This window comes from Harmonia axyridis, chromosome 5 (genome assembly GCF_914767665.1).
Source record: "Harmonia axyridis chromosome 5, icHarAxyr1.1, whole genome shotgun sequence".
In the NCBI taxonomy this organism is placed as follows: domain Eukaryota; kingdom Metazoa; phylum Arthropoda; class Insecta; order Coleoptera; family Coccinellidae; genus Harmonia; species Harmonia axyridis.
The window spans coordinates 36,571,918-36,593,771 of record NC_059505.1 but is presented as its reverse complement, the minus strand read 5'-3'; the positions used below and the strand labels follow the sequence as shown (position 1 = coordinate 36,593,771).

Sequence of the window (21,854 nt, the reverse complement as noted above, 5' to 3'; positions counted from 1 at the left end):
GTCTTCTGTCACTTCTGTGTCAACATTTTCTAGGGATGGGACAGTATTTCAATACCGTGATTTTGGAACGGTATTTTTGAGTAACGTAGTCGCGCGTTCCACAAACGTAAAGTAACCGGTTCCAAAGTAACGATAGTTACGGCATACCGGCATCGGACTTCGAACTTCGAATATCCAAAATTGTCAGGGGTTCAACCACGAACAAGCACTATTTTAGACCTCCAACTAGAATTTTTGAATGGTATAAAGCAATTGAAGCTTTTCTATCCAGCAAATATTAATATGAGTATGAGTAAAATATGTGGGGACCATATCAGAGAGGACAATTTTTTCAATACACCTAAAACAAGACTTTTACCTTCATCCCTGCCAAATTTTTCAAATTATGCACTGCTTTAAGATCAGAATGATTTAATTAATTGTGTGCCGAGTACTAGTTTAACAGATTCAAGTTAAGATAGGATCAGAAATAACCAACCGAATACTGATACTGTTTTCCTTTTTGTAAAGAAAAGGCCAGGCATTTTTAATCAAATTAATATCAAGAAAAAGAGTCATTTAACAAAGAGAATTTTTTTTTATTAGTACTTAAATGTCTAAGGGAGCAGTTGTGACGATTTAAGAAAACGGAGCTATATTTTCACTTCATATTGTTCTATTGCTATCACCTTATATACTTTCAATAAAAGTCTCTTCAGGATCACCATCAATTTTTCACTTTGTTCCAGGTTTCAAAAGGCTTACGTTGGAGTTTTGCCAAAGAATTGAAGATTCCATTCAATCCTTCGATTTCCTGGATATTTGTCAGTAATCACAAAAATAATTATTTTATTGTCAATCTTCAAATGAAATGTTTACTTCTTTAATAGTTAGTGGTACAATACGATATAAATATAATTTGATTCAATTATTTCATTAATTTCTGTTCACAAATATCAATTTGTATAATTATGTGCAATAAAAAGTATGTCAAAATTCGTTGAGTATTATTACTTAAGTAAAAATTAAGTTGGATGCAAAACCTCACTGAAATATTGAAAAAACTGTAATTAATATTACAGTTTTTTCACAATTTTCGGTGCAGGTTTTCATTCAAATTGTGAGTTGTTTGGAATTATGAAATAATAAGGCGCCAAATGCGCAGAATCAACATCATTAGTTCCATATCCTGCCCATAAGGTCGCCACAATCACGCTTATTTATTTTACCGCTGAGTCGTCACTCTTTTCCTCCTTTCTCTATGCTTAGGCGAAGCTTAAGCAATTTAAGGAGAGCTTATGGATTAAGAGTACACTGTGGAATCGGCTCTTAAATATACAACTTGAATCGTTAAACAATATTATTCACACAAATCAAAATAATTATCCATCATCCAAATAACAAAAATAAACGCAAAAAGTCTTCGTTCGGATTTCCAATTCAAATTGTGTAATTTGTTCTTTGTAGACGTTTTCTGTCAAATCTGACATTATTTTCCTAAGCTCCACCGTAGTATAAGGAAAGGATAGTAAGCCAACCGCCGTTTGACGGCAAGGAAATAGTCACCAGGGGTCGCTACTGTAGTTGGATTTGGAGAAGTAACTCGATAATAGATAGCGCTGAATCCTGAAAAAACCTAGAGATATCATTTCATGACGACTGGACGTGATTAGTGATTTCATGATAACTTGTAGCATTGTATTTGTTTATCACAAATACACGCCACTGGCGGAAATGCTTATTACAGGGCAGAAAAATATCTAAATATAGAAATCTTCTGACCACTCTATTTCAAATATTTTAGTTCTTCAAAATAACACCGATTTTTCCAGAGGGCTCCACTTCACGGACCAATTTTTGACAGTAAAATTCGAGTAAAACGTGAGTACAACTAGATGGCGCTCAACATCAACAAAATCGAAAAAAGCACACACTGGCTTACTATCCTTTCTTTATACTATGGCTCCACTTATCGCGGTTAAACCGAATCAATTCTTCGGTTTAAAGTTAGAGCGATTTGAGGTCCGTTTAGCGGTCGGTGGAATGCTTTAGGCGAAGCTTAAGCAATTTAAGGAGAGCTTATGGTTTAAGAGTAAACTGTGGAATCGGTCCTAAGACGCTTCAATCGGCAAAAATAATCGATACTTTGAATCGGTACTCTACTATCCAACAGACAGTATCGATTCTGATGTTGTATCGGTAACTCAAGAATCGATATAAATAAATTTCATGTGATATCCATGACATACCATGCACGTGTGACGCCTAACATGACATCTGTCAGGCGTCACACGTGCATGGTCACAATTTTTATTTTTATTAATTGACACTGTGTGGACAGGAATGTTATTTTCACCCTAACATTGGGGGACCCGCAAGGTTTTTGCGGTTAAATTCCTCTTTGTTTTTGTTATTTTTAATATTCGCATATATTCATTATTGTTGTTTTTTCCACCACATATGACCTTTTTCTGGCTGAAGATGAGGGATTGTTCCCTTGAAACATGTCCCATTTGATATAACACTCAATAAAGTTTGTATTTGGTGGAGTTTGACTGTGAGTTTTCACCTAACCAATTTCATGTGATATGAAAATCAACTGAAATTTGGTCAGACTCCATTAAATCTAAGAGATCACAACAACAAAAAGTACAAAGTATTAACTTTTTCAAAAGGGACACAGCAGTATTTCTAAACAATTGGATATTATAAATTACCAAAAAAAAAAAAATGGTGAAAAATTCTCTGAAACGTTTTCTTATGCGAATTTCATACATTTATCTGATTTGAATATATTGACAGATAATATTGTGAAAGGTTTTTTTCGGCAACCGTCCGGGAAGTGCTCACTTCCCGGACTCTTCTTCTCTGAGAAAGTAGCATTTCCTGGCCTAGTCCGGAAAGTACGTACTTCCCGGACTAGGCCGGAAAAGAATCATAGAATCCATAGCAACCGAGATATCGGCTGACAGTTCATATGAAATTAGTTGTCAAAAATTTGCATGTTTTTTGATCGCAATCGCAATAAAATATGGAAAGCAGCAACGATAGTGTTATTTTACATGGTTGCCGAAAAAATATTGTACGCAACACGTCCGAAAATGGTTTTTTTGTACTCGCAGACATCCAGGACTTGTTACGTAAATTACTATTTTATCCTCAGCGTGTGTTAATTCGAATTTGGTTCAGAATATTCATTTAATTTTATTATATTCAAGATAAATTATCTCCAAATCATTTAACTGAAGAAAAATTCACGACGTATCAATTTTTTTCAGAAAAAACTCTTCTGAATATTATTAAACATACTTACAAATAAATTGTAACTTAGGTGCAATAAATGAAGAATACTATCAATGTAACATATCTATTCTAATAAAAATTATAAGATTTAAAATATGTAAAACTGAAAATATTCAAATCTCAATTATCCAAAGGTAGCGTTTACTACTTGATGCATTTTCCATTGGCACATTTCAAACCTTCTCCACAAGCAACTGTTGGTGGTGGACCTCCAATGGTAGAAAGCAATTGAGGACAATCTTCGTTTTCAGCTATAAAAATAACAATTTCCCAATTATATTTATAACCGTTTAAGTAATAAATTAAAAAATTCAAACAAAAAATAATACGTACCTAGTGTAGTGAAACAAACAGTGCAACATTCACAAAATCCTCCTTTTCTCAGATCCTGATTGGGCTTGTTACAATTTTCTTGAGTGGCATTTTCACATTTAACATGGTCACAGGTGTCTTTTTTGCAAACCAATAAGCAATTTATGGAACTCACTGTGAGAAGTACCACAAGAAGAATTACAATCGCGTTCTTCTTCAACATTTTTGCAGCTTTTACAAACTTCGACCGCTCTTAACGAATTGAAAATGACTTATCACTGAATATGTGGTACAGCGGAGTATTTGAAGGCTACAGCTTTAAAAATTTCGAGAATATTTACAGAAAACAACGGTTCAACCTTTATTTACTTACTAACGAATATTTTCGTCTAATGATCCATGACTGAGATACTCTGTGATAATTGAACTTTTCGATATACAGAGGTTAATCGATAAATTTCTAGCTTAACTTTCGCTGATTATTTACAAATACCTAATAGAAATTAATCAAGGAAATAACAAAATTCACAAGACGCGTTATGGACACTAAAATTTCACAATATCGGTTGCATAAAAAATTGAATTGAATTAAAACATGGAAAAATCAATAATATTTTGCCTACACCCCGTATTTCCATCCAAATCTATACCGATACTAGTTGAATGGGGACTTTCGGAATAACTTTTTTTGGGTCATTCCATTTGTTCCCATATGATAATTAATTTGAAGAATGCTTATCTTATATTATCACACCAAAATTATACGTATCTAAATGCTTATATGATCATATTTTTATTGATATCTTGAAATACTGTATTGTAGATACGCTAAAACATGTTCATGCCTATTATCAGTTGGCACAACAATAATATTTAAAACAGCAAGGTTTGAATACGAAACTTTGCACACTATGAAGACAAATTAGCGAACTTAGGCGACAAATTAAGTGAGTGTGAAAGAGAAGTCTTTAAATCAGTTTTTGCGATATTTTCAATAGACTCCGAAAAAAACTGTGTTGGCTCTTTTCCAGCCAGATAAATGGCGTCTAGGAAGAACCCATTCCAAATTTCATCAAAATCGAAATAGTAAAGCAAAATGATGAGGTCCCGCAAATTTCGGGTTTGCGCATGAGCAAGGCAATCTAGAAGAGATGAAATTACTATGGAACCACTTACGATCTAATAAGAATATATGTACCAATTTTTAATAATATCTAAGAAGTAGAACGCCAGATATGGAAATCTTAAGCTGAATTTTGTATACCTTACACGGAAATCGAATGAGAACTGATGAATATATATATATAGTTTTACAGAATTGTCTGAAATACATTTGCGAACATTTTAAAATTGGAGACCATTGCTTTTTTATCCCGATAGTAAGCTCAAAGCTTCCTCCACCTTCGGTAGATAAGAAAACAAAACAACAAATTCCAACTAGTCTATTGGTAACAATGACAGTACTGTAACGTTATACCTACTGCAGTTTTATACCGCAACCTGTAAAAATCAGTAAAAAGATCAGCTGTCAAAAGGTTAGCTGACGGCAGCTAATGTGATAGTGGCGGGTTAAGTTTGTTTTAATGTTCGTTTTTAATTTGTGTTCAAAATAGGTGCATATGTTTCATGTTTCATTCCTCAAACAAAGTCTGAGCGTGTAAGTTTCGAATACTGTGTTGTTTTATCGGTATTATGAGAAACAATGACTACATTGGATGTTTATTCATAAAAAATTACAATTTCATTTAATTAAGTTTTGTGGAATTGTCTTTAGGGTGGAATTCGTGGGCTGATAGTTTTTGTGTGTATTTCATTAGCTCAGGATATATGATGTCATAGTTTATTTTCGATATTGATAAATTCAAGATCAAACAATTTGAGGTTAATCCAGCAGGTAGTTGACCTTATTTGGTAAAAGTAAACAATTGAACCATGCAAAATTGATGTTATCTTATAAAAATATTGATAATTTTTTAGGAATATTCGATTTGGTGAAATACTATAACATCTGCTTATTCCATATTTTTCATGAGAAATTGAGCAACGTATTATTATTTGGATTATTTCCAGATATTTAAAAATAACGTCTAAAGAAACCCTAGTATAACTCATTCACTATTTGTTGTAATTACAACTATCAACATACTCATACAGTATTTAAAAAAAATTTTTTAAAGTGTTATTTGGTATAACATGATCTATAAATCAATTATTAGAGGATGATTATTCATGAATCATTTCATCACACTTGATCAAATTCTCTCAATAGCAGAATATCAACCAAATAAAGCATAAATGAATATCCAATATAAAGAATTTTCAGAAGAAATAATAATCTACTGTACACTGTACACATATTGTTAAACCTGAAAATTTTTTTCTTTTCAAGATTGAATAATTCCTACCCTACACTACTAATATTTAAATTCTTGCAGATGGTGCTAAGGCCAACTGGGCAAAACATCACAATAGTTATAAACAATCATGAGTAACAACAATGGAGATGATACTTTAAATGAAAGTGAAATGAAACCAGACGAGACTGATTCAAGTGCCAAAGGCTCAAGTGAAAAGTGCCTACAACGTTCCATGTCTGCTCTCAGTGTTTCTTCGATAGCATCATCAACATCTAGCATTCCTCTTAAAAGATCAGGTTTAAAACCACCCTCACGTATTGGAAGACCATGCGATGGTCAACAACATAAACCAGCTGTACCTTCATCACCAAGTGCTCACAGTGAGTTTTTAGCTATTGTATTATGTCTAGATTGAAAAATAGTGCAGTTTATTGTTCAAATTGTGTTTTCAATTTTGTATTGCTCTGCATTATTACTTTTGAAAATTATTTTATGAAATTCATTAAGGGATTTCCAACTGATAATAGAGATTAACTCTTTCTTGAAAGATAAAGGTAAGTAAAGATTTTTTTGCAATTAACTTGGCGAAGTTGATTCACTGAGTTGATATAAATTGAAAAGTGAAGTGTAATAGATGTTTCTTTCCAATTCAGTTCTTTCTACAAGTTTATGATCGATAATCTCATAAATACATAGATGGACCCTTGTGAGATCGGGAATTTATGACACTAAAGATTCAGTTTGAAATATTGAATTCCTCGTATGATAATAACGATTGTATGAAAAATATCTTAAAAATGAAATGAATAGTTATCGTTATAACCAACAGAAATATTGATAAAAAAAACAATATAGAGGTTTTGACATTTTTATTGAAATCAACGGAATGAACTTCCGGATTCAATTTGATTTGGCAATGTATGTAGTTTATGATGATGCAAATGATGAATGAAGTGATATTAAACATGAATAGAAAACCTTAGTAACAGGAAAATTTTATTACTAAGTATATATAATAGAAGTTACTTTCTGAATTGAGAAACAAAAGATAATTTTTTTTAAGATCAAATTATTCGAAAACGGCACATTATACGAGAAAATATGAAGAATATTTTTATTCTTCAAAATGGTAAAAAATTTGTAATGAGCGTTTAAATTACATTTAACAGTTGGGTTCTTCGAATTAATTGGTTTTTTTATGGAATGTAACGGCCAGAATGAAGAAACTGGAAGATTTGGATAGAATTTTGTGTTGGTAAATATTCATCTTATCAAAGAGAAACTATATTCCTAAAATCATTTCCTTTGATAGAACCATTTGAGAGATAAAAATAAATGTTTTATGGATTTTCCAGAGCCTGTATCTTTTTAATCGGGCCAAACAGGATATTTCAAAGGAAAAAAGTGTTTTTTTTGACATCACGAATCTACTATTAAAATATATGTACGAGTCAAAGACTCACCCTGTATACTCACCATCTCTATATGTATACTGCAATGTCCACTGTACCCACCGACATTTACATAGGGCAAGGGATATTTTTCCTAATTGTTGAATTTATAATGAGCAGAATATTTATTATTTTCTGTATCGACCTGCTGAAATCCAAGGTTTGGCAACTTTTGCTCTCCTAGTTTCATCGCTTGTTTCACGTCGTTTGGCGCGCTTGAAGTTGTTTTTCTGAATTTCTGATATATTTATGTATTTATTTCAATATATTTTGAGTTGATATGAAACGTTGATTCACTATGGGACATAAGAAGTGCGTTCTTTGCGAAGAAACTCGCGAATTGTGTTAAATATCGTATCACTGATATGTTTCATTTCCGCGCGCTTCATGTCAAATTTGATAGTTCATTTCAAAATTTGCTTTTTAAAAATGACATATGCTCCCCCTATCTATGTTCATTACTCTTAAGAGTTACAAAAAGTGAAACGTTTCAAGATGTCAATGTAACTTTATATGTCAAAAGTAGAATAAAGAATATTATTTTTCTCAAGAACTTACCATGTATATAGGTACATCAAGATGGACGTTTCCATTTCCAATAATGATTATTTTTCCTCTGATTTTCATAATCTATTTTTGGTGAGTAGAATCTGAAACGATTAAAAATTCCTTCCGTCCGCCTTCTTGAATTGTTTTTAGCAGATATCATGTTGGGTTGCTGTGACGTCGGTGTCAATCTTGTATTGATCCACCAGAAATTCGAATATGTCCTGCATTATCCAGTTGTTTTTTACAAATCTGCCAATCGGCAATTAATTTAAAATTATGGGTAGTAGTTCCACTAGTTCCCGTTATAAGGTATTTGGAAGATTCGCGAACTAGTAATTTGCATTTTAGATTTCCCATTAAATTTGTTTCGAGGGAGGATGATTTCTGGTTTGTATTTGCGAAAGTGTGGGTACAAAAATTGTCGATTTATGCGCCATTTATTCAATACGCCCCCTGATCTGTGCGTCCCACGATATTATCCCGCCATCTTGTCGATTCACACCGATCGCGTAGGTCAGATAACTCAAATTTGAACGGAAAAGAGGAAACCTTTTAAATTGAAATTCCCTGTTCAGTTGAAATTATTTGCAACTGTAGTATGATGAATTGGCGCGTTTTTTAATAATGATATTCCCACTTTTATTATTTATTCAAAGTCGGCAAAGGTCGAAACTTTAGAATGAAATTGGGACCGCTCACTACACAATTGTCAGTATTCATATCACAACGTGTTTTCTAACCTAAAAATTTTTAGTCACAGAAAGAGATACACAGAATTTCAAAGGTTGACATATACTGCCTTCGGCAAATCCACACTGGTGCGGAGCGTGCGGTGCGAACGGTTGATACATTATGTGACCACGGAGCAAGAGGGGCGTTGCTTGTTTTGCCGAACGATGACGGACCTAACGGAGCTGATTTCGAAGAATTTTTGAATGTGTTTTTTGAAGAAAAAAAAAACAATTTCTTCGATTGAAATTATTGGAGACGGTCAGACTAGATCTAATTTGTCCCCTCGTGATATCAGGATGTATTCTATGATACATAATGTGTTCATCTTGAAAGAGTTGAAAGGAAATAATCCTGAGAATATTGTTGATGAACCACTTATTGAAAAAGTTGGAAGTTTAGTAGACATCGATAATATGCATAATCAATCAAGGAACCAATTAGAAGAGAGTAAAAGGAATTTTATAATGTATTCTTTGAACATGGGTGAAAGATTTCTTTGCTGATATTACAAATATGTACTTTGTAAAATAAACCTTTATTTTCAATAATGCTATTCGTTTCTTAATTGCCTTCAACATATACAAACATAAGAAAAAACTCTAAATATATAAAGGGATTTTGCATAATAAGCTTATAATTCATAATTATTGTTTTCCAAAATTCTCAGATTCGTGCATGTTGCTCAAAGACATGTACCTATTTTCAAAGCAATCCTTAATATCTAATTTTTAGGTTCAAAGCTTAATACGATCTACCGAATTTCAAGAGAAATTCGATATAATCAAAAAAGGCATCAATTGTAATATTTGGAATGCCCGGTTTAGTCTCCTCTATAAAAATAAATTTATTTCTTATTGAAAAGCCTCCAATTTTTATTTGTATTGTCCTGAATATAAAACTTATTTGTGTTCAATATAACCTCTAGAAATCAAAAATTCCTATCCCACAAAATTTGGCGTACTTCTTTTTTTCATTTTTGTGTTAATATTATTGTAATCTATGGTCTACAGTTCGCACCCTTTTCCATCTTCCCCATTGATTCAAATGTAAAATGTAAGACTCACGAACTCACATCGACAAGAATTAGTTATATTTTCAAAAATGTTGTTACCAGTGAAAGAATTCGAAATATGTTTACTGAATTAATTTTATTTCAAGAACAATAGAAACAATAAGAACAATGTTTGTCTCGGAACATATGTATTTTTGAATGCCTCTTTTCATTGAATGGGAGATATTTCCATTGAGAATACGCTCTATTAGTGTGACGTCACACACCGCCATTTTTGTTTCTCCTGTCAGTGTTCGGAATCCAAACAAATAAATTGTCATTCAAATTAGTACGGTGTCGTTGAAGGAATTGGCTTAATTTCATAAATAAGAGTATTTGAGGAACGATTTCAGTATTGATTGATAGACAGAAGGAACGAGGTTGATACCAGTAAGTTTGAATCCTGTATCATTCCCCAGATTTTGTAAAAAGCCGTGTTTATTAGTTGAACTTCAAGTTCGAACTTACTGGCATTAATCTCGTGCCTTATGTCTATCAATTAATAGTAAAACCGTTTCTTAAATAATCTCATTTTTTCAAAATAAGCCAATTTCTTCAACGACAACATACTAATTTGAATGATAATTTGTTTGTTTGGATTCCGAACACTGACAGGAGAACTAAAATGGCGGTGTGTGACGTCATCACTAATAGAGCGTATAGAGCTTCATCATAGAAATATTGTACTTGAACCTCATGAAAAAATTTTGAATTACTCTTGGAAAAGATTTCTGAGAATGAAAATATCTCTGTCATAATTTTTAAATCGATAATCAATATCGAATTGAAATTGCATGAAATTTCTTCTAGCATTCTAAGTTTTTATAACCTATGCCACTGTTCAAAGTCGGCCATATTGAATTTCGGCCGTTGCTCCTTCCTGTTTTTTTATATTCTAACTATACTACACCAACATAGAGTATATCAACAATGATGCCAAGCCGAAAAATGATCTCATACCATGGTATACAAAAAATCAAGGAACATACTGTTTATTTTTATCATAACAAAATATAATAACGAACTGTAATGAAGAAAATTTATCATAAACATATCCCTTTTTCACCTAAAAATAAAAATGCAGTCGAGAACGCTGAACAGACTATTCAATATTCTATAAGATTTGATCTAGGATCTATGGTCATCACCTGATTCAACGCAGAATGATAGTAAATGTGGGCGGGGCCTTGAGTTCCGAAATTTGAAAAGAAGTCGTCTTCTTTTCAATAGCATTGTCTATTGAATTTAGATTCAATTTAGTTTGGGCTTACTTATAAGATTTTGTGGACGATTATTTCTAGAATATAATTATTTATGCAAGTGTGGATACATAAAAGAAAATCCATTACCATCAGGATACTTAGCAAGCAATTATTTTGTTTTCACTCATTAATGGTGGATTTCATGAAACTTCTATCGTAGTTACTTGATTTATCGATCAAATCGATAATGATTTGGAGTTGACACTATTTCATTTGGTTCACTCTTGCTCATAGGAACTTGAGATTAATAAAATTCGGAATATTTAGCATTTTTCAAGCTTTAGAACGATTGTTATGGTTCTCAATTGAAGACCTGAATTTTATTGATGTAAATTTGGTGTGATAATTGAATTGGTGTGACTAATGGTGAAATTTTCGATTTGATTCTGTCATTATTCCATAACTAATTTTTAATTCATCAGATAATTAAAAAAGTTGTTGCAGTTTTTGATGACAACATATTTCATTAAGGAAGTAGGTAGGATCAGAAATTGATAACTTAAAAAGTGATTGCCAAAATATTTTTTGATGATTTTGACTGTATAAAATGAAACTTTTTAACGTTCTTTGAAGTTTTGGAACGTTTTACTTTTCTGTCGACATTTCGAAAAAATCGAACCTTAGGAGCATGCATTTTATATTTTTATAAGCCCTTTCGTCTCGTAAAAAAAATGTTCCAACAAATAAATAATATTCTGTTGAAAGCTCAGAGTAATAAACATAAATAGAAGGAGCATAATATGTCATTTTTAGTAAGCAAGTTTTGTCCTCAAAATGAACTATCAAATTTGACATGAAGTGCGAGGAAATGAAAACATATCAGTGATATGATATTTCACTCAATTCGCGAGTATCACCACAAAGAACGCACTTCTTATGTCCCATAGTGAATTAACGTTTCATATCAACTCAAAATAAATTGAAATAAATACATACCTAAATCAGAAATCCTGAAAACAAACTTCAAGCGCGCCAAACGACGTGAAACAACCGATGACACTAGGAGAGCAAAAGTTGCCAAACCTTGGATTTCAGCAGATAGATACAGAAAATAATAAATATTCTGCTTATTATAAATTCTACAATTAGGAAAAATATCAGATTCCAAATATTCAAATTTGCATATTTAATCGGGAAACACTCAAATAAATATATTTCATTCAATATAATATACATTCATAACGATATAGTAAAATTGTGGATTTGAAAATATATCACAATCCGACAACGTAATCTAACCATGTTGGGGACATGTAAAAATTGCGTATACTCCCTCTATCTATGTTTATTACTCTATGGTTGAAAGCATTACGTAATTCGATGTTTTCATTACATCTCGCCAGACTAGGACTTTCGACTTCGTGTTCAGAAGATCAAGAAAAAAAAAGAAGCAAAAGTCTACATGAAAAATTACAGGATTGCCAATTAAATATACCCAATTTGCTCGATTCTTAAAAAAAAAAACAAAAAAGTACGTGTAACCATCGAACTACTTGAATGTTAATCGTCTTATTGTTATTGGGATAGTCCCATTTTGTCCATTGCCGTCACGTGAGATAAATAATTCATCAATCGAACATTCGATTCGACTCTAGCCGAATTATTTATTTATATTTTGGTACGTAGTACAAGTGGCATATGGCACCTGACTGACAATGAATCAGCATGGTACTATAATGGAAACCCACGTGCTGAATATTTATGATCGAAATGAGATAATACCATGTTAATTGGTTTCTCGAACATCTTGATATTATAGTCTTCGCTAATTTCCTTGTTCGACTTTTCGATTTTTTTGGTTTTTTTTTTGTGACTTTGTACTGCCATTGGGGCGAAGTTTTCTGCTTTTATGTATGTTGAGGTCGTTTTTGGGAACGTGATTCGCGTTTCAGATTTTGATTACAGTAGGTTTTTTGACGAATTGTTTGAAAATTGTAAAAACAGTATTGGCATATTTTACTTACTCTCAGGGTAATAAATATAGATAGAGGGAGCATATGTCATTTTCAGTAAGCAAATTTTGTCCCCAATATGAACTATCAAATCTGACATGAAGCGCGCGGAAATGAAAACATATTAGTGATACGATTTTTCATTCAATTCGCGAGTTTCCCCACAAAGAACGCACTTCTTATGTACCACAGTGAATAAACGTCTCATATCAACTCAAAATTTATTGAAATAAATACCTAAATATATCAGAAATCAGAAAACAAACTTCAAGCGCGCCAAACGACGTGAAACTACCGATGACACTAGGAGAGCAAAAGTTGTCAAACCTTGGATTTCAGCAGGTAGATACAGAAAATAATAAATATTCTACTTATTCTAAATTCGACAATTAGGAAAAATATCGGATTCCATATACATATTCGAATTTTCATATTTAATCGGGAATCACTCAAGTAAAAATATTTCATTCAATATAATATATGTACATGCATAATGATCTAGTAAAATTGTGGATTTGAAAATATATCACAATCCGACAACGTAATCTAACCATGTTGTGGACATGTAAAAATATATCCTTTTAGCTTGTTACAATCACTCGACATAGTGGATGATGTTAACCCTAAAACGTTACCTATATTTAAAATTTGATCTTGATGTCTCAAAAACTGAAAGAGCTATGAAGAAAAAACTAAAAAATTTTTTTTGACCTGAAAAATACGTCCCTGAGATCTTGATACTAAATTTTGTATCACCCTGTGTAGCAATTATTGCAAGCTCCGTTCAGTTTTTGTGTTGTTAGCGGCGCGAGAAACGTAGAAAATTCAAGTAGAATAACGGAAAAAAATGGAGAAAGCATTGACATGAATTAAAAAGATTTTGAGCACTCTTTCATTCACTTATGAATTACATCCTTGTAGATCACATATGTACTTACATATAGGGTGTTCCTAAATTGGAGCAACAAAGGAAAATTAGAGATTCCTTAGGTAATTGAAGAAAAAAAGTCCTATAAACATGGGCCCAAAAACGTTTTGTTTTCGAGATACAGGGTGCTTTTGTAGTCTTACTTCTTCTATGTTGATTCTACCAGTTTATCGAATCTTTATTAATCATATTGTGTAAATATGTACCAAAACTTATAACCAATTTTTTTATCACAGCTCAATAACTGGATCTTTATAATAATTTGGTTGTTCCTGAGGATTACTAAGAAATGTTTGAAATTGTTTTCTCGAAATCGGTAGGAGATACGACAAAACTTCAAGAAACCTAAAAGTTTAATACAAGACCAAAGTTTCGTTTAAGATTTTTCTAAACTACCCAGTGCCCCCACCCCAAAAAAAAAAAAAATTCCGGATGAAAGAAGCGGGCACTGTTACAGAAAAAATACCATCCTGTAGATTTTCATTCAGAATTAGCATATCACATGATGAAATCTTTAGATTTAAATATCTATGCCAAATTTAAGTTGAATATCTTGTGAGATGAAGGTGCTATGGGAAAAAGACTTCCTGTATATCGAAAACAAAGTGTTTGTGGGTCCATGTTTATCAGACTTTTTTTCTTAAAATGATCCGAGAAATCATTTTTGTTCGTACCGCTATTTTAGGAACACTTTTTATGTGGTGCAATTGGTGCTCGAATGCGAACCCTCTAAAGCTCCTGACCCCAGATTTAGTACTCATTTTTTAAATCATTTTGTTGACCACTCTTTTCAATGGTTTGAGATAACGAGGAAATAATAAACCAAAGTGTGAATCTTGTTTTTTCCTTCGAGGATGTTAGCCCGAACGACCTGATTTACTTAACGTCAATATTTTAACATTGACTAGGTACTGGATGACACGTCCAGTGTGGGCAGCAATAAAACACTTGGATGTTGTATTCAAAACAAACGAGATCCGATCCCTCCTATAGTCGTTTTTGCCCAGTAGATACGCGTCCTACCAGACCTGGTGATATCCTTTACCATAACACTTTGAAACCATTGTTATTGTCAGTCAAGAACGTTCCAGCACTTACTTCGATATCCCGCTGCATTTTCTCTGGGCCCATAATTTATTATCGAGATGCCTTCGGTGTGTTTTTCGGACATCGATATGACTTACTACGGTGAGTTTTTTTGCGTTTATTGTCGATTCTCAATGCGTTTATGGGTAATTAGTTGTTTGACGATGTTTCAAGATGTTTGTTGTCGCGTAGTTGATTTGAATAATGTTGATCGTTGGAATATTTTTAGAAAATATTGGTGATTCATTGCAATGATGTCAGGATGATATAATCGGGCGTTTTGAAGTTGCTTTAGTGTTTATGTTGTTGGTAGATTTGCCCGCGGTTACGCTAGTGTGGGATGCTTAAGCGTTTTGGGTTGGTTTATTTTGGTAGAATCTGATTTTTTCGCTGATAAGGTTCGATTTATTGATGTTTACTGTTCGTTTGGTCGTAAACACGATAATTCTTGAACGGAAGATATTATAGTAACTTGAATATTTTAGGGTATGTTTGGATCACCAATGCCGCAAGTTGAGTTTTTTTAATGGTCAAAATCCGACTAGGAGTTCCGTGAATATAGCTGTTCGAAATGTTGTTATCCTTTTTATTCCAAATCTGCAGATACTACAGATGAAAATTCGCATTTGGGATCTGAAATGACCATTTAAATTTTGATGCAAAATTTCATGTTGATCGCATAATCAGAACCAAAGAAAATTAAAAAAAAAATATCTAAAAAAAATAAACAAATATTTCTGTGATCACTTAATCCATGGAATTGAGATTATGAACGTTGGCAGAAATAACAATTTCAAGTTCCGTGCAGAATTTCGAACTTACATCATCGGAAGACAGAACTATAGAAATTTCCAGAAGAATATTGAAAAAGAAATACTCAATATTTTCTTCATTACAGCTCCGATCGGGTTGAAATTTTGGGTGTATATAAATGATAACTATTTCAGGCCTTTTCTAAAATTTCGTGATCACAGCGGAACTACAACCATAGAATATTGGAATTTTAGACCAGAATATTCAAAAAATAAATAAAAGAAGTAAAATAGAGCTAAAATAAAATTCCACAACTATTATTATATTAACAACAATTATATGGCTAATGACATTAGCAGTGGATGCCGAAAATTCATAAAAAAAAACAATTCTTGTCAACAGGAACAGGTTAATTTTAATTTGGAAAGGATCGTAGAGTAATAAACATAGATAGAAGGAGTATACGTAATTTTCACATGTCCCCAACATGGTTAGATTACGTTGTCGGATTGTGATATATTTTCAAATTCTACTATATCTTTAAGAATGTATATTATATTGAATGAAATATATTTATTTGAGTGATTCCCGATTAAATATGCAAATTTCAATATTTGGAATCCGATATTTTTCCTAATTGCAGAACATTCATTATTTTCTGTATATACCTGCTGAAATCCAAGGTTTGGCAACTTTTGCTCTCCCAGTGTCATTGTTTTTTTCACGTCGTTTGGCGCGCTTGAAGTTTGTTTTCTGAATTCCTGATATGTTTAGGTATTTATTTCAATATATGTGAGTTAATATGAAACGTTGATTCACCATGGGATATAGAAAGTGCGTTCTTTGTGGAGAAACTCGCGAATTAAGTGAAATATCGTATCACTGATATGTTTTCACTTCCGCGCGCTTCATGTCAAATTTGATAGTTCATGTTGGGGACAAAATTTGCTTACTGAAAATGCCTCTAAGGTCTATAGGCATATCACATGCTGAAATCTTCAAATATCTATGCCGAATTTAAATTGAATAACTCGTGAAGGGAAGGGGCCATGAGGAAAAAAACTTGAAAAAACCCGTTCAATACCTTGTATCTCGAAAACAAAGCGTTTGCCTTAATTTGGTTTTATTTTTTCTAATTCTCATTTTTTTTTATTTCTTTGTCCACCCTTTCAGCTCCAAAAACGAATTGAATCGAATTTATCGACGACAAAATGTCTATTAATCTATCAATTGATTCACTTTATCGCCATCTCATCGTTTCAATTAAATTCGCCAATCGAATTTGCACCTAGTCAAAAGTCGTCTGCAGCGCATTATATTAAAGTGCTATTTATGGAAAGCGTGGTCCAAAACTCTATTACCATATAAATGGCATTGTTGTAGATCGCGAACTTTACCGTCTTGCTTCTCACGTTCTTTTGTTGTTGTACGTACATTCGATAAGAAAGGGACATTCGTTGGTTACATAATAACGAGTTAGTAGAATGGGCCTGGTTGTAAGAAGATGAATTGGCTAGTTTGAACGTCCTTGTGGTTTAATCAAATCACGTTTTTCCTTTACGGTCGAGATTTCTAGTTTTTCCCATGGTACTTCACGTATAAATCAGTTGGATAGGTAGTGTGTTTACGAGATTCGCGTTGAGATTGATGGGAGATGGAAAAATCCAAAGTTTAAGGCCAAAATTGCTGGAATTAAGGATATTATATTATGAAGAGTTAATGTTAAAGGAATGTTCTCATTCTATTGAACTAATAGAAGTACATGGTGTACCAAATTCGATTCTCACTAAGAGCATTTCGAGAACTGTAAGACTTAAAAAAAAATCTTCAAGGACCCTCAATCTCTTCTTTCGAAATCATAAGATATCAGAAAGCACATCGTTAATATTTTACTTCGTTCTCGAGTTACAGGGCGTTTCTGAAAAATGACGTTTTATCAGTTCTGATACTCATAACATGAAAGATAAAAATTAATTAACATTTTTGAAATAAACAACGATATCATATAAATGAAATATAATGAATGAATGGATATGAGTATCAGAGCTAATATGGGTGGTAGCGAGCTCAATTCGTTATAATTATCGAAAATGAAATAGAAATCAAGAGAAGAATATTTAATCTTTAGCGTCAACGAAATTGGAATAACTCATTTATTTGATTATAAACACTACTTTGTTCAACAAATGGAATGTTAAACGTGAGTTTATGATGGTTTTTCTAATTTAGTAGCTTATTTCCAAGGTTCAAGAGGTATATCTTATGCTTGAGAAAACTTCAGTGTTCCGGTTTTCAGGGGTGAATTAGCTCATTTTGAAAATTTAAAATGGCTATATCTTTTTAACAGGGCCGAATCGGAAAAAATGGTAAATGAAAAAAGTGTTTCTTTTGACCTCAAGAACCTTCGGTTAAAATATATGTACAAGTCAAAGACTCACCCTGTAGTTGGTCCGAGAGTTGGTCTTTTTTAAATGGGACATCTCATATATGACTTGATTACAATTATACAAAATGAAAATAAATCTCGAAATGAATGAAAAATATTTATTTCGTGTGGTACTCAACGGCGCTTATCCAGTAAAAACATATTTTTTCTTGAAAATTGGACTTTATTCGTCAACATAGTAACCTGAAAAAATGATATAAAGGGTGTTTTTTTTCGAGGTATATAACTTTAACTTGGCATTACTGTTCAAGATGGCGACCGATTTGACAGCTGTCAAGTGATTTATTCTCAGTTTGGTTTGACAATTCATCATAAATAGCCTCACGCCTGAACAACGCTTGCAAATAGTGTAATTTTATTTCGAAAATAATGGTTCTGTGCGGAATACGTATCGCGCACTACGTCCATTAGCGATGAAGCGCACTTCTGGTTGAATGGCTACGCCAACAAACAAAACTGCCCCATTTGGAGTGAAGCTAATCCTCAAGTGTATGTCGAAATACCGTTACATCCAGAAAAACTGACTGTTTGGTGCGCTTTATCGGAATAGAGAATAGATTACTAAATTTTTCATTCCTGAATTGAACAACCATGATGTCCAGGAGCTGTGGTTCCAACAAGACGGAACAACATGTCACACAGCTCGTGCCACAATCGATTCAATGAAAGACACGTTTGGTGACCGCCTAATTTCACGTTTTGGACCTGTCAATTGGCCTCCAAGATCTTGTGATTTAACACCGCTAGACTACTTTCTGTGGGGCTATGTAAAGTCATTGGTCTATGCGGATAAGCCACAAACCCTTGACCATTTAGAAGACAACATTCGCTGTGTTATTGCCGATATACGGCCACAAATGTTGGAAAAAGTCATCGAAAATTGGACGTCCAGATTGGACTATATCCGACCCAGCCGTGGCGGCCATATGCCAAAAATCATATTTAAAATGTAATGCCACAAGATTATCTTGCGGATAAATAAAATTCATGTCAATCGAATAATAAAAAATAATAATAATAACTGATCTATTATTATTATTAATATCTCTACTTTTTCGATTAATAAAGGTGATGTCATAGACGAATATTTAAATGTCAGTTTGACATTCAACACCTATTTTACATACCTACGTCATAGATATTCATAGAAGAATATTCAAATCATATGCCAGTTTGACATTTAAAAAATACTTTCTACGCTGTTCGTAAACTTTTAGAAGATTATCGAATTCGTAAACCTAATTAATTTCAATTTTCTGAACGCAGTTCTTTTCTGGAATTTCTGAAATATTTCTAGAAAGATATCGTAAACCTTCATACGAAATTTGCAACGCTATTACAACATCCTTCATTGTAATATCTCGGAGTTTGCAAATGATCTAAGGCGAGAATAATCCGGTTAATAGTCAATACACCTCTTAATGAGAAATTCTGAATCGCATCAATGACTACCTGACCGACTGCATCTCGAGGGGCCATTAATTTTAATTGATATTGCAATTAATCTCCAATTAATCCATCAATCCGCCATTGTTCTATATATAGAACGTGTGAATGAGGTATTTTCCAGAACGGAAGAGGTGTTAACACTGTTAACAGAACTAATTCGATGCAACACTTGAAGGAAATCTCATCTCGACTCGGCAATGTTTAATTTATAGGTATGTGTGAAAAAAACGCTATAATTTGAAAAATTGTTTATTACGTATGAGTTGAATGAAGGATATTTTGTTGAATTGTGCGCCTAAGTTTAGATATTACATTGAATAACAAATCCCACTCTGATGTTCATCTTTTATAATAAATGAAGTATAAATATGTAAATTGTAATCAAGTTGGACAATACAAAAATTAACATGTCTTGAAATGATAGAATTATATTGAATTCAGTGGGCGGAGAAAATAGTTTTTAACTGGAAAGTATTGTCATTGAGTTGAAAAAAAATTGTAATCAAATATCCAAAAAAACTAGTACAATTTAAATCAATTAAAGGTTTGCAATCTTTTTTTGTTTTACTGCCGATGTCGACTTTTTCTGCAATGAAATAAGCTAGTTATTTTGAGAATTAGGGCAGATTCAATTTATCTATAGAAAGGTCATTCGAAATGAAGGGCGTTGAAAATGTTAGTAAGCTCAGTACTTGGTAATGGTACTCTTATATCGTGTAAAGAAAATCACTAATAATGACACTGACTTCCTCAGAAATAGATGAAAAAAATGTTCTATATTCTGTATTTTGATCGAAGAATATTCACATATGAAAAAAGTTTCTGTTTCTGTAGTTAAAGACTTTAAAACGTGGTTCCTAATTAATAAAACGAAAATTAATTTAACGAGATCAAAGTTTATCTTCCTAATTAGCTACTATATAGAATGATACCCTTTATATGTTTATTTCTATGTTATTAATGCTATTTCCTTTTTTTTAATTCAATTTTCATGTTTATTTGCCAATTTATATGAAGATAACAAGCTTTGAATGGTAGGTCGTCTCTAGGCGAACTTTCTCTCGTAATTTCCACAAAAAATCAATAGAAATAAAAACATTATTATACAAGGTTTCTCGAAATAATTTTATATTTAGTGGTAGAGGAGACAAAGTGAGCTAGCTGAAAAATATTAATCTATTGAAACGAATTTTCAGGTGAAATTTCGGTAATGTTGGATCATTGGGGGATAAAAAAACTTAAAATTTAAGTCACTGCTTTTTTCAGTTTTTTAAACGATTCGGCTAGGTACAGAGTGTCTCAAATTCAATGCTCACTGGGAGAGAGAAGAAGAAATTTGGCTCTAATGAATAAGTGATTGTCGATGTTGAAGGATATTTCGCAAGCAAGTAATTCAAAAACATGTCCTTTTCTCAGAGTAACAAAAATAGATGGAGGGAGCATAATTAGTAAGCAAATTTTGTCCCCAACATGAACTATCAAATTTGACATGAAGCGCGCGGAAATGAAAACGTATCAGTGATACGATATTTCAAACAATTCGCAAGTTTCTCCACAAAGAACGCACTTCTTATGTCCCATAGTGAATCAACGTCTCATATTAACACAAAATATATTAAAATAAATACCTAAATATATCAGTAATTCAGAAAAACAACTTCAAGCGCGCCAAACGACGTGAAACAAGCGATGAAACTAGGAGAGCAAAAGTTGCCAAACCTTCGATTTCAGCAGGTCGATACAGAAAATAATAAATATTCAGCTTATTATAAACTCGACAATTAGGAAGAATATCTGATTCCAAATATTCAAATTCGCATATTTAATCGGGAATCACTCAAATAAATATAGGGTGTTTTTTTTCGAGGTATATAAATTAAAGTTGGCATTTCTTTTCAAGATGGCGACCGATTTAACAGCTGTCAAGTGATTTATTCTCAGTTTGGTTTGTCAATTCATCATGAATAGACTCACGTCTGAACAACGCTTGCAAATAGAGCAATTTTATTTCGAAAATAATGGTTCTGTGCGGAATACGTATCGCGCACTACGTCCATTAGCGATGAAGCGCACTTCTGGTTGAATGGCTACGTCAACAAACAAAACTGCCTCATTTGGAGTGAAGCTTATCCTCAAGTGTATGTCGAAACACCGTTACATCCAGAAAAACTGACAGTTTGGTGCGCTTTATAGGCTAGTGGAATCATTGGTCCGTACTTCTTCGAAAACGATGATGGCCAGAAC

General features: G+C 32.7%; 2 protein-coding genes across 15 annotated transcripts in view; one reads left to right on the top strand and one right to left on the bottom strand.

The window, feature by feature from the left end:
• Positions 1 to 3,330: 3,330 nt before the first annotated feature.
• On the bottom strand, positions 3,331 to 3,970 carry LOC123679763. The gene is made up of 2 exons (XM_045617242.1): positions 3,616 to 3,970; positions 3,331 to 3,533 (listed from the first exon to the last, which is right to left on the bottom strand). The coding sequence occupies exons 1-2, from the start codon at positions 3,815 to 3,817 to the stop codon at positions 3,427 to 3,429; spliced, it is 309 nt and encodes a 102-aa protein (XP_045473198.1). The 5' UTR covers positions 3,818 to 3,970; the 3' UTR covers positions 3,331 to 3,426.
• A 481-nt stretch (positions 3,971 to 4,451) lies between these two features.
• LOC123679759 (CAP-Gly domain-containing linker protein 2) overlaps positions 4,452 to 21,854 on the top strand; it is a 37,972-nt gene continuing 20,569 nt past the window's right edge. For 8 of the 14 annotated variants that reach the window (XM_045617238.1, XM_045617236.1, XM_045617234.1 and 5 more), the window contains exons 1-2: positions 5,094 to 5,251; positions 6,030 to 6,331. In XM_045617238.1, coding sequence (XP_045473194.1) covers positions 6,079 to 6,331 — 253 coding nt within the window. In that variant the 5' untranslated portion in view covers positions 5,094 to 5,251; positions 6,030 to 6,078. Of the gene's footprint in view, positions 4,542 to 5,093; positions 5,252 to 5,370; positions 5,489 to 6,029; positions 6,332 to 14,860; positions 15,065 to 21,854 lie in introns of those variants that run through there. The other 6 variants (XM_045617237.1, XM_045617233.1, XM_045617235.1 and 3 more) reach the window with 5 other exon arrangements.

What these genes read in the sequence shown, in the direction of transcription:
- LOC123679763 (XM_045617242.1), bottom strand. Translation starts at nt 3,817, where the DNA reads ATGTTGAAGAAGAACGCGATTGTAATTCTTCTTGTGGTACTTCTCACA. An exon ending in TGTTTGTTTCACTACACTAG is followed by an intron (nt 3,534 to 3,615) that starts GTACGTATTATT and finishes TTATTTTTATAG; the next exon opens with CTGAAAACGAAGATTGTCCT.